Source organism: Aptenodytes patagonicus, chromosome 1 (assembly GCF_965638725.1).
Source record: "Aptenodytes patagonicus chromosome 1, bAptPat1.pri.cur, whole genome shotgun sequence".
NCBI lineage: Eukaryota > Metazoa > Chordata > Aves > Sphenisciformes > Spheniscidae > Aptenodytes > Aptenodytes patagonicus.
The window spans coordinates 59,242,594-59,256,594 of NC_134949.1; the positions used below are offsets into that span (position 1 = coordinate 59,242,594).

Here is a 14,001-nt window from a genome sequence, read left to right on the forward strand (position 1 = left end):
GATCTGCCCTATTAACCTTGGCCGTCTCAGCCTGATGGCTCCCGCCCAAACTCTGAGAACGAGTTGGACTACTTGCCATATGGGCACAGTTTCTTGGAGAAAAACAGACAAACAAACAAACAAAAACCCCCAAACCCAAAACCTAGAAAACACATTACAATTCCTAAATCTTTTTTGACGGCGTCGGGAAGTGCCCGGTCCCTCCCGAGGAGCCCACCGCTGCACAGGAGCTCGGCACGGGCATGTCGTCACCTCGCATCTCGTTTCACCATATCACATCGCGGAAGATTCTGCAGCATATTGTGCATTACAAACGGGATCTGTAGGATTCGCAGGGATGTGATAATTCATTCAGCGAGGATGATGCTTAATATGGACTGGCCCGAAAGAAACGAGGTCTAAAAGGAATGTGTGTGTGAAGGGGAGGGGGAAGGGGGAAGGGGGAGACGTTTAAAGTGTTTGAACGATAAGGCAAATGTTCAAAACCTACATTACGTTTGCTTCCCGACCTCAAGAGCAGCTTGAAGCTTGGCATATGCTGCAGTTCCTTACTCATCACCGAATATAACTGGTAAAGCTCGTCCTGACTTACTAAGGGAAAAGGCTCTGCTCTGCACCACTAGCTCTCCCACCGCACCCGAGAACCTGACCTTGGCACAACTCTTTCTCCAGCCGGTACCACGACAGACTCTGGCACTGCTCCAGTAAGGCTGAGGCTCCAACCTCCCAGGGAGCGACCCCCACTCGCGTCCTCCCCCACCCCGGTCCCCGCAAAGGCATCCCCGTCCCCCCCTCTTTAGCCGAGCCCTCGCGTCTGTGGAATACTCGGTGCTCTGCAAACTGGAGCGCGGCAGCCCATGGCACTTATCCACGCAGAGCTATATAGCTGGCGCGGCTCCAGCCTTTCCCGGTGTGCCATCCCCACACAGCACTGCAGCTTTGGTCATATGAGCAGAAATGATGAGAAAAGCACTTTTTAATCTTTTCGCACTTGCTTCCCTGTTCAAACAGTTGCAGGATGGCTATGACTGACGTGCTCAGCGCTGAGGATATCAAGAAGGCTGTGGGAGCCTTTTCAGGTGAGTGCTTTTTTTTTTTGCCCCCCCCCCCCCCCCTCCCCTTTTCCCCCCTTTCGTCTCTTCGGCTTAGGATAGCAGTGCATTTATTTAAGATCGGGGAAGATTAGAGGATCCGGCTAGACAAAATATCAAATGAGGATGTGTTTTCAGAAGTGCAGTGAAAGCATGACAGGTTTATCAAGTGCAGGGCTGCATCCTCAGCAAAGTTGCTCTGCACATTACGGAGGTGAAATACTTATTTTTAAAGGAAGACAAGCAGTAACTGCGGACAGACTTTGCTTCTACCGAGAGGATACTTTCAAAGGGAACAAAACCGTGGGCGAACCAGGGTGGATTGTATCTTGATGTGGGATGGGGAAGTCGGCCGTGGATGTCGGCGGCTCACCCCCGAAATTCAGTTTCAGGTATTGCAGAACTGCTGTTTCTCGTTTCAAGGAGATAAGAAACTGCTCTTTTCTTACTTCTTATGCGGAATCCCCGGGTGGGCTTTGCTTTTCGGGATGGAGCAGAAGGCGACAGTAAGAGCAAGCGGGTGCACTGCTCGACTGCAGAAGCTTTCTGCAGGACGAATGGCTGCAGCGGTCCATAGTTCCCCCTCAGACTCCTCCGGGTTTCAGATATTCCCTACCCCTCTAGTTCGTCGCGACCCCTAAGCTGACAGCAAACCCTCTTCGTGCTTACAGAGATTCAGGCAGTTAAGGTTGCTCCCAAAGAAACGCCAGAAATGGTGCTCCGGGATGCACACGTTCTACCTCCCCCCAAACCACCTGGCTGATGGCACCACCCGGGAGAGCAGCCCCTCTCCGTCCCGCTCTCTGCCGTGACCTTCCCGAACGGACAGAAGCGCCAAACCCGCTGAGCCCGGATAAACTCAGCAGCCGGAGAGTCGAAGGGACCAACAAACTGCTTTGCTCGATCCAGCAGCTGTTTTTCTCATTAGCTTCCATTGTTCTGGGGCCACCTCCAAGTCCTGGAGCAGATGCAATTAGCAGCAACTAATGACAGATCTCAGTCAAGCAGATCCCGAAAGACTGAGCCTCCTTAATTTTATGTAATAGGAAAAGCTGCGGCGGGAATAAGGACGCACGGGGAAGGGGGGGGGGGGAGTCCACAGCACGTTTTGGAGGTCACTGTTTTGGATTTCGAATCCACACCTTTCTAATCCCCACCACAGCCGTTCGCAAGGCTACGTGGGTGGGACAAAAGCGGGTGCGGAGAAAGGCCGGGAGAGGTGGAGCAGGTAAACTCATTGATCTCGGCTCCGATTTCAAGGGCTCTGGGCTGGTTTTCTTTTCTTCCCCCGGCGACCGTGCCTCACACGGTCGGTCTTGCAGGCAGCACACAGCACAGCACTCCCTTGCAGTGACCGAGCTTACAAACCACCATCGCTCGTACCGTTAGCGATCGAAATGCAACACTGATTTCTAGTCCGTCTTCGGGAAAAAACGAAAGAGAACGGAAACAGCCATGTGCTCCGAAACACTTCTCGTCAGTGCTGGGCTCCGTGGTTGAGCAAGAGCGGGTCGGGTTTTTTTTTCCAGGGGTGGAAATATCAAAAAGTGACAGCGATCTAATAGTCAGAGTCCGCTCTCAGATGACCGTTTTACCGTAAAACTTAGCAAAAAAAAAAAAAGGGGGTTTAAGGCACTGAAACGAGTCCGAGCGGGTTAGACTTCAGCTCCCAACTCTACCACAGGCTTCCTGTGTGACCTTGGGCAAGCCTCCATCCCCCAGTAGCTCAGCTCTTCGTCTGCAAAACGGAGACCCTGCCCCTCTCCCCCTTTGCTTATTACAACTGCTGTCTGTGAAGCACGGAGGATTACAGTGCGTACATCTAGCTCCCACCACAGCTGGGCTCGACTGTGCCTCCCAAGGTAGGACGCGCAGCAGTATGAAAGAAAACCACGGGTATGTGTTGACATATGTTTCAGTGATTTCTCTGAGCAGTTCTCTGGCCTTTCATCTCTTATAGCGGCTGAATCTTTTAACTACAAGAAGTTTTTCGAGATGGTAGGATTGAAAAAGAAGAGCCCAGAAGATGTGAAGAAGGTTTTCCATATTCTTGATAAAGATCGAAGCGGCTTCATCGAAGAGGAAGAATTAAAGTAAGTAAAGATATGTCCTTTCTCAAATAACCTTGCCTTAAGAGTCTAATTTCCTGGTTTTTTACAAGACTCTAGATAATATCATACAATTCAATCTCTTGACCAGTATTTGTGTGCAATAATCAGTTGTTTGCTGAGTATGTGATCTAAAGTGTGTTGGAGGTAGCTAGCCATAGCTTTTATTGCAGGACCCTGAGACACACAAATGGTCAATACCCTACAGATAGTTCTTCAGCCACATGCAGTTTCAGAGTAAAGCGCTCCTCCTGAATGTTAAAGAAGATCAATAACAGAGGATACGACCCTGGATTCCAACTCATATATCAGAACAGTGGTACAATTAAATACAAAGTGAAACTGTTCTGAAAAACACTTCTTTTTCCATGCCTCCTCTTTAGGTTTGTACTGAAGGGCTTTACCCCAGATGGAAGAGACCTATCGGACAAAGAAACGAAGGCTCTTCTGGCTGCTGGAGATAAGGACGGTGATGGTAAAATTGGCGCTGATGGTATGTGATTAGAGGAGTAAACTTGGACAGTAACAATCGAATATTACTCTTACATACCAGAACTGAGGAAATCTAGGAATCACGCGGGGCTGTGACCTTCTCAAGGGCACAATTTGGATTTAATGAAATGCAAAGTCCTGCTACATTTGCCATACCTTGCTTGCAGGCTTTAGGGGAAACAGGAGGCGAGTTCTGACACTAGAGGGGGCAAGAGTTTACAGAGACCGAGATGTAGTTAAGGCACGCTACAGCACAGGACTAAGTACCGGTCCAACTTCTACTTCAATTAGTTTAATTTTCCCGTTGATTTCAGTGGAGTGAGGATCAGGACCCTGGCAGTTCAAAGACCCGGGCTTGACTATAAAACTTAGAAAGGTGAAAGGAAAAAAGCTGAGTACCAGCATTTCTGCTTGATGATTAGTAAATAAGAAAGTGATGCATGACTTAGCAAAGCAATGCTCTTAAAATCCGAAGTACAGTCAGTCTGCTAGGGAATTCCTATACAATAACTGTCTATCCAGCTTTGGCTAGCGTTTACGTGGGTCTTCACAGCTAAGAAAGCTTGTCACTCCCTCTTACTAAAGATGAGAACTACAAGAAAAGAACAACTTTTCCTCTCGCAGCATTGCTTAAAAAATCACTGCTGTTTTCTATTCCGTCTTGGGATGAATCCAATTAGCCCACATACAAAATTTCCCTTTTTCCTCTTTCTTCTGTATCCCTGAGACACATTGGAAGTGTGTCTCAGAAGGAAGACATGAAGAGATGCATTTCTGCATTAAATCTTTCCTCACTGGAGGAGATAGTAGCAGAGGTTTGTGGTCGGAGTACTAAATCACCTAGACTGCAGGCAATTGCTAAGTTTTCACCATATTGACAAGCCATATGATAGGGTGAAATCTAAAAACTATCTAAAAAACTTCACATCTCTCTGTGTTACCTGATCTCTGGGATTTGTAAAAAATGTTATCTCCAACTAAGAAGCAATTAAAAAAGGAATAAAAAGCAAAATAAGGTTAACTAACATAGCTTCCCAGTTTAGAAGCTGAAAAAATGACATACAAAATCACCCACTGACATATTAGTCAGGTGACATACTAGCTAAACTGCCTGTCCATAGCACACTGGCATGTCAGTGACTATGATCCTGTTTCTAGGCTAAAGCCTCTTAATTTCTCAGATCGTGATTATATTACTGTTGCAGAGGAGCAATTGTGAAGCATCTAGGGGGAAGTTCCTGCTAAACTTTAGCAGCGCTACTGAACCCGAGAAGTGTGTCATTATTTGAAATTTCATATGCTTTATTGTATGGGTCCTCCTTATTCCCATTAAAATTAGTGGCAGATCAGTGGGCAAGATTTTCAGAAGAAAACTTGATTCAGGTAAGTAAGCTTACAGCTGATCCACCAACCTCACGTCAGATACATTTTCAGTTATTCTTGGAAGGCTGCAAAACAAAAGCAGTATCAACTGGAATAAAAGAACTATATTGCAGAATGATTGTGGCTTATACAAGAGGATACAGCATTAACTTTTTTATTTAAGATTGACCAGAACTTTTTTTTAAAGGTGAAACAATGCCTGAAAGCCAGTACATTGTAACAAAGCAATACGAAACACCTCTTCTCCTTATCTCTTTCTTCTGCAACTTTTACCCTTCCTTAACTTTGAACTGGAATTACTCTGAACTTATACACGATAATGAGAAGAGAATGAAGGGCTTTCTTCTTTTGCTTCTTCTGGCCGTATCCCTAGTCTACAACATTATAGGTTTCTTTTCCATTTCTTAAATTTCTTAAATTTGACTCCAACAGCAAATTGTTACACCGGAAAGGCTTGAAATCCATGCAAAGTTAACAGCTGGGACTGTGACCAAAGGATGAGGATGACAGATACTGTCCTGCTTTTCCTTTGGTTCATAAATCCAATTCCAGATTACAACTGCCTATGTAAATAAAATGTAAAGTCACGAATGTACATCGCATTCATATTCAGTATCGCACTGCTGTGTTTCTGTTGCAATCCATTTGTTTGTGTCCCTGTAATTGAATTGTCAGGCCTCACTTTTACCCCTTGTTTCAAACATCAGCTTCGTACATCACTAAATGATCGCAATCACGCAGCCTTTCACAGGGGTTAACGTTAATTCACTAGATGGCCCTTGAACGCTGTCCCTCAGGAGCTCACAGCAGCTGTAAGAACTGATCTTCATGGATTTTGAACACCACAGAGCCATCTTTCTCAGACCTATCATTACAAACGTTAATCCCAACCTAATCAGCCTTCTTCCAGTTAGAGGCCTCACATTACAAATTTCCTCTTGGGTCTCCCGCTTTAAACCTTTTATCATTCCTGCAAGACTGTTCAGCTCAGAAATTGTTCCACCAGCTTACCTCTTGCCCGATCAAGATTTGTAATTTGTGGCTGATCTGCCAGTTTCAAACAGTTGAAAACTTGCAGCCTGTTCATGCAAGACATGATCATCTTCTGTGTGATGTCGAGCCCCCTCCATCTTCCGCTGATGTGAACAGGAGATGACGAACTGGAAAAAAATTGCAGGCCAAGGCCAGGTTGCCTAACAAAACTACAAACATTAGCTTCCAGATTGGATGGGGAAGCGATGCTGAAGCAGCTCTGTCAGCTTCAGAACATTTATAAGAAAGAGGAGAAAAGAAAATGAAGATTTCTGCTCATAATGTTTTTTTAATCTATTTTGTCTATTAGCACTGGACACGCGCATCACGACTTTCAGTTTCTTGATATTAATAGACTTGAGAAAGCACATTGAGAATTTAAAGATCATGCACTGTAGACAGAACAAACCCAAATTTTTATCCCAGTAAGTTTAAATGTTTTCCTTGATACAGCTCAACTTCTGCAGATATTTTAAAATACTTCAATTATTTTCTTTAAACGTTGTAAAAATGAGACATCAAGCATTCAAAATTACGACTGATAAGTCATGGCCTTGCCACAGGTAAAAGTCAAGACAAAAAAGAAAAATCCTTTGGAAGTCCTTCTTTTCTTATCCCTCTTCGTGCTTTTGTATCTTCCAAAATAAATTAGTGTAAGTCATTACTTATGAAGTTTCCTAAACAGATTTGCTGTTGTATGGATAATGTAAAAAACACAATCTGATGAGAGGAATCATTAGCCTACAACATGTCCTCTGTAATTACATCTGTCATTTCAGTAAAATACCGCCGGGCATGCATTAGGCTGGTATAAACTACTAAACTATACTGAACACAGCGGAACAACCCTCTCCTTTTAAGTCAGAGCTTTGACACAAGCTGGCTAGTAAATTATTTTACATGTCAAAATAGTCTAAATCCTTGTAATTTAAAACTATTATTTGTGCAAAGAAAGATACAGTTTTGTTTGGAAGGCGAATGACAACTGGAAAAGAGGATGTAGTCAATCACAAGGATTCTCTCGCTAACAGGCCAGTCAGAGGCAATAAACATTTACAAGAATGACCAACAGGCAGGGGCTAATATACGGTGCCTCATTACCTCAGAAGTTTTGCATATGTGAATGCGCTTTGTAACAATGCCTCCACAAGCCACCCGTGGTTGGGCTAACCTTCACAGGAAAATAAATGGTGAACTAGTTTACAAGATTATTCCACTGGAACATCTTTGAAATATTTAAAGTACGTTGAAAATCCTGGAAAAAGTATAAAGCGCATCGCAGTTATTCATGAAGGAGTATTTTATGGTCTGCTGGCTATCAGAAAGTACCCGTGAAATACATTGCCGTTAAGTGATAATACCACTATCGTAATGAATTATAGAAAATATTTGGCTGCAAGTCTGAATAACCTTTTCCAAATACATTCCGTAGATACAAGTTATTATAAAAATGATTTAATTTAGCTGTAGCAAGTATGGCAACTTGTTCTAATAGAATCTGCATAGTTAGTTTTCCCTTTTGGAAAGGTCTCATCCACTGCAGTTCACGTTTCTCTCTGCAGGATTTATTCACACAGTGATTCAATAATCATAGCCTTTTTCGGTTTTTGCCCAGAATAGTCTGGGTTTCTATCACAAGTACTTTATGTTATCTCTTAAATTCAGTTTGCCACACTTTCCATCTATGTACCCACTGTGTACAGGATTTATACACGTTTTGTGTTGAGTAATCTGCATCACTAATCCTAATTTGGATTTACATCTTTCAAAATGATGGATAAATGTGGATTTAATTTAAACCCTCTGACACTTTTATTTCTCAGTTTGGTTTGTTAGCGTTTGGCAACGTGTTTTTCGGACACGTCATCAAAAGTGCTATCTGTTTGTACGCACCAGTCAGTAAAGGTCTCACTTGTTAAGAGTTTAGCGTTTTTCAACTGAACGTTAGAATGTTCTTTAAAATGCCTAATTTTCATCTTCTATCTTTTTTAGTTGCAAGACATTACTCTGCATTATGTCACACTTCAGTAATTTTCTCTTGAGCCTTTACAGATGACTGCCTCCCCTATTTGCCATTTTCCTCTCAGCTGATTATGTTAAGCCCACAAACCACTCTCTCCGTACACCCTCTAATCCCTTTATCATCTTTGTTGCCCTTCTTGGGATTCCCTCCAGCCTGTCATTTTTAACGCTCTGAGGCACACAGAGCTGTGCAAGGTACTCTCAAGTGTTCTCATGTTCCAAGGTTAGGTGGAGTCAGGAGTGACGACCTCCCGGGGTAATACAGCATTCAGAGTGCAGTACGCCAGGCAGCTATTCACCAGGATACAAACGTGCCTTTTCCATGCCTTATCACCCTGCTGAAAGGCATTATGTATACCACAGCATAAAATAACCCCAAGCTGCAGATAGATACATTTATGTAAATATTATGGATGTAACACTAATAAAAGCCACAGGGTAAAATCCTGGCCCTCTGAGATCACAGGAATTTTTCTCGTTATCACCAATGTGGTCAAGATTGCTACGTAGGTTGGTGTCAGCCTTCTGTTTTTGTAATCTGTCGTTTTCAGCCAATTTGCCATTACAAAATTGAGTTTAAATGTAATATATTTATAATACAGGGACACGAATACTCGGAAAGACTCATTAATGAGTCTCTTTGCCAAACTCTGATATAAAGGAAATTTATCTCACTGCAAAATTCAATTTCTAGTTCTTGCCTTCATCCCGCTGAGATTTACAAAGGAATAACAGGGAACTAATCAAGTTCTTCGGATGAATAGCGGTGGACAGTCTCGACAGTCTGGGATGTGTAGCATTTCTCCCTGACCCTCAAAAAATCCTTTCATTTCACTGTAAGACTTCCCAAGTCATACTTTCCCTTTAATTAACTTGGATTTCTTTGTTCTTCTGTTATTGCGATGTTTCTGCTACACCAGTGACTCTGTAATCATTGTAATATGCTTCCTCCTTCTTTACATTTTCTTTTTTTAATATTTTTAAAAAATTTTTCCCTTCTCCAGAATTTGCAACTATGGTGGCTGAATCATAAAGGCTTTGACCAATGCAAACCCTTCACCCATCCTTCACTGCCCAATTCCAACCACCTCCTGCTGACTGCTTTGGCTCCTGTTCTATTTATTTATGTTATTTTATACTCCAGCTCTGTTCTCTGCAATCCTGCAACTCTGTAATTGTGCTGAAAGACACTGTCAAAATAATAAAGGTCACATCAACCTGGGCTTCGTTCTCTCTCACTATAACTTGTTTCTTACTTCATGTAGGCTTCTCTCATGCCGAGAGAAAATTTTACTCTTTTGCTGACATCCCTGTTGCTTTATCCCTAGCTAGGGTAAAGTGGGAAGAAATTTTAAAAATTATTTGGGATAAAACATGCATATAATGAGTCATCCAGTCCAAGTTCTGAACTGTGGCAAAACTGACTGCGTTGTTTTTAAGTCATCCCTGCTAAATGGAGGCATATTCATAGCCTGGAAAATCTCTAGTGATGGCAATTACCCAACTTCATTTGGAAGTTTGTTCTTTGGACTTAATCGGTATTACAGCTAAAAAGTATTTCCTAATATTTAACCTACATCTCCCCTGCTGCGTTTTGGTGATCAGTAAATCAATCCTTGTCTGTATCATTTGTTAAATTTGCCTGGTGCAGGGGGATTTTTGGATAAAAGGTTTGACAGGAATATCAGTTGGTGCCAATCATGCATGGGGATAACTTCGTAAACTATTAAAAAGCGGTGACTTCTGAAACACAGGGCATGTTTACTAGCAATGTTACGCGACTATCTAGGACAGGAAGAACAGAATACTCACAAGAAACAACAGTATGAATTTCAGGAAAGGGAACACCAAGATTCAGGTGTGATGCTACTGTTGACACTCCCACTGTTGAAATAGTGTATCAAAAAATCCCATCGCAAAACATTTCTTCTAAAACTTTACCAGAGAAGTGAATATCTTTCCTTGAGTTACGTATAGGAAACTGAGACTCAAGCTAAGGAAATGACTAGCCAACAGTAAGCCTATGACAGAGCCAAGAGCTAAACTCTTGTTTCCCAAATCCTGTTCAGTAACTTTGGCACCAAGCTCATGTTTTTTATCTTTTTTTTTTTTTTTTTTAAAGCAAAGATTAAAGGCGGGGGCGGGGGGAAATCACTTTTAGGCAACATCTTCCCCACATCTTGACAGAACATTGGTTACTACTGCAATAAAAAGGAAGGATATTTGCCATTTCTGGATCCCAAACTATTCCCTGCAGCAATAATACCTTATTCCATTCAGATTTATTATCACTAATTCAGCATGAACGAAAAGATAAGGCTAAAACCTTGTCACCGTCACATTGTGCAGAGCACCATTCTCTGCCACAGCGATTACCCAATGCTACTCGGGAAGCCAATAAACACTCCCTAAAGCCTTTCTAGATTTTCACTCTGTAGTAACTTGCAAGGAAGACTTTTTGCTAAAGCTGCTATGCGTTCAAAAGAAACGGTTTTGCACAATGTATATATGGATCTGAAGAATGTATTGATTTTTAAGTAGTCTAAATAAAGCAAATGAAAACGGATTGCAATGAAGCAAGACAGTTTATGTACTTCTTTTCCTCGGCAGCTGCTGACCTCAAGTGGCAATAAGGCGTAATTACAAGAGTATACAGGGCTACAGAGAAAACGTCTTGGGAACCCAGCTATTGAAGTATCATGAATAAAGATCCATGGAATCAGAGAATGGACATAAAAATCGCTATATAAACAAAGCCCTTTACAGTGTATTTCTATTCTTTGAACCTGCAAGCATTTATATTTTCATGCTTCATTGGACGGCATGAAAGCTGAAATTTTATGCAGGGCTTTACCAAAAAATAGCACAATAGAACAAATAGCAAATAAACACAGCCATTAATGAGTCTAAAAAAATATTTATAGTACATTATGTGAAATTAAGTAAGTTACAGCAACATTAATGGGGATATTTTACTGGCATAAAAGTCTGAAGACCTCAATGATTCCTATACCAGTCTTTCTTCACATTATTCCTCAATCACTCCCGAACAAGCAATGCCGAGTGCTTGATTTGGCCTGAAATTTTTCAGCTATACAGTAACGGATAAGATGAAAAGAAATATCTTTTTACTTTCAAACTGAAAAAGTTACAATATGGATACCACTTACAGTGGGTAGAGAGACCTCTAAAACACCATCTTTACTTTTCATGGTGACAGTACCTGATATTCTAAACATGCATTTGGTCAGTTTATTCAAATATGCAACTGGCATACTCAGAACCTATGTAATCAGAATTCTCATAAAATCTGTTTCAAACCACTTTTTTTCCTAACTGTCTTCTAAATTCAAAGTTCAAATTTCAGTATTTCATGCCTCTCTCACTGAAGCAAAAAAGAAAAATTCAAACACGCGTGTAATATAAATAAAACTCTGCCCAAACCTAAAATGACTGTTTTATCAATTATCATCAAACTATTACTTTTTTTCACTGCTGGCTCTTCAATGTTTATCTTAGATTCTTACTTTTCCCACCCAAATTCCTTCCGTACCTTCCCCAAATCTTGAATTGTTCCATTTCCCATTAACAAAAATTCTCAGAATTTTCCTGTTAGGTGGAAGTTATCTAGTCATGGCTCAAAATGCAGCACACAAATGCAAAATTTTAAGTTACAATAAAATATAAAATAAAACTTTATACATACAATGTATATCAATCTCATTTTAATGTCTTTAAGACTGTCACAGAAACTACTGTAAAGACTGAAGAAAGCAGAATTTACTACAAAATTTAATCAGGCTTTCAGCAGAGTGTGGATTACAGTACGCTTGAGAAATAAAAAAACGCCACATTACCCTGCAATGTACTATTTCACGAAGAAAGATGTTTTAATTTTCACATGCATAAGCAAAGGAGCAAAATGAAGTTTCTCCAAGAAACATTTACCTTAAATTTCTTAATTGGCATCTTACATCTTCTTCTTTGTCCTGAACAGTAAGTGTTCCATAATTTTCTCCCCTGTTGTAGTACAGTAGAAGTTACCAAAAAACCCAACTCCAGCCATCATGTTGAAGACAAAATTTTAAATAATGAGTACACATCCTTTCTTTAGATTCATAGCCAATGGTTTGTAACGAGACACAACTGGATGATTTAAGATACGTAAATTATGTTTACACATACAAATAAAAAGACACTACTTGTTCACATTGGTATTATACAGTGCCAGGAAAGAAATACAGCTCGCTCTCAGCTACAACTCGAATGGAAGAACCACCAAATCCTCAAGTCATAGACAAACCATAATTTCCTGACAAATGACATTAGCATTTAACGAAAAGGGTTTGTACCAACAGATTATCACCAACTCTTAAAATTTCTCAGACTACCATTTACCATTACCAAACTCTTAACCAACAAATTCATAATTGTTTATGCTTTGAGGGTCCATGGAGTTTCATGGATCAGCAATTTTCCACGTCTTATTTTGGGAATCAATGGACTGGAGGCCGTAACACCTGTTCACTTTGCAGAAGCTGAGCTAGGATTTATATTTACAGTCTATCCACCAGTCCTGAGCTCAACACTGCCTAATGTCTTATGATTGCTTCCACTCTTCGTTCACGTCATCAAAGCAAAACTTGCTTGTGTGCTTCTTTTGCCTTTTCTGATTTTGAATCTTTGGGGGGGAAGTAAGGACACTTTTCCCTAGTTTCTAAATACTTTCGAAGACTGGAAATGCACTTCTTGTTCCCCTTTCCAGCAACACACACATAGTTTTATGAAAGCGTCTGTGCTATAGTATCTAAACATTAACAATAGTCTGTCCAAAACCGAGTTAATATTGTTATGGAATTAAAAACTGTGGCATTGCACAATATTTGCAACAAGTTCTGCCTCAACAAAATAACATCAAAGATTATGAATTTATACAAGATTCATTGAAGACACAAACTAGCCCACAAAATTTTTATTAATGAGCATAAAGCACAGAAGAACTTCATTTGACTCTAAAATCCCAGATTGAGATTTAAGTGGTCAGTGGATAGAGAATATATTCTTTTATTTATAAATCAATTGCAACTGAAAGAGAAATTATATGGCATGCATTAACACAGCAAAATTCAGCTGTGGTTAAAGCATGTGCTGACATTCTTGTTCTACCACCACCCAGGAACCATGGGTAACACAGACACAAGAGCACAGGCTTTAGCACATGCCAGTAATTAAAATACCTCCTCTAGGTCCTGGACTCTCACATTGCTGACACGTGCTTGAACCTGAGCTGCTGCACCTTCATTCTGAGAGAGTATTTTGGCAGATTCTCTTTTTCAAAGAGATACAGCCTTTAGAAATCCCAACACTCTCTAGAGCTCCAACATTTAAAACAACTTTTCTCCTAAACAAGAGACAGCAAAGCCCAATGTTTCTAAAGGGGGTTAGCTGTTTGCATGAGAGATCAATTGTCGAAACCTTCCCAGACTGTAGGATCTCCTAATGTGGGATAATTACTTCACAAGGGAGGAAGTACATTTCTGGTTAGTGCTCTTCTGGTTAACAAAGTAGCAAAGCTTAACAAAGGTTGATAAACTTTTGAAGACATAATATAAATACAAATACTGGAGTCTCTTCTCCAGCCACCAGAAAAATAGAAGGGACTGCATGAGTTACAACAGTAAATGGATCAGAAGATCCAAATAAAAATACTGGAAAGCACTTAATAAGCCTATGGGACACGCAGCCAGAAAAGATGTTTTTTTCATAAACGCATTCAGTCTTCCACCTAGGAAAATCTAAGTGAAAGGATCTTGTCAGTGCCTGAATCAGAATGTTCAACTCTTACTGCAACAACAGTTTTTAATTCTAATTCT

General features: G+C 41.0%; 1 protein-coding gene across 2 annotated transcripts; it reads left to right on the forward strand.

Annotated features, from left to right (window-relative positions):
* Positions 1-487: 487 nt before the first annotated feature.
* Positions 488-9,350, forward strand: PVALB (parvalbumin). Of its 2 annotated transcripts, none has more exons than XM_076338449.1 (5): positions 488-571; positions 1,012-1,079; positions 3,052-3,184; positions 3,583-3,692; positions 9,133-9,350. In XM_076338449.1, exons 2-5 carry the CDS (start codon positions 1,019-1,021, stop codon positions 9,159-9,161), a joined length of 333 nt encoding a protein of 110 aa, XP_076194564.1. In that variant the 5' UTR covers positions 488-571; positions 1,012-1,018; the 3' UTR covers positions 9,162-9,350. The 2 variants fall into 2 exon arrangements, with proteins under 2 accessions (XP_076194564.1, XP_076194554.1); XM_076338439.1 differs by lacking the exon at positions 488-571 and adding an exon at positions 578-704.
* The last annotated feature ends 4,651 nt before the right edge of the window (positions 9,351-14,001 follow it).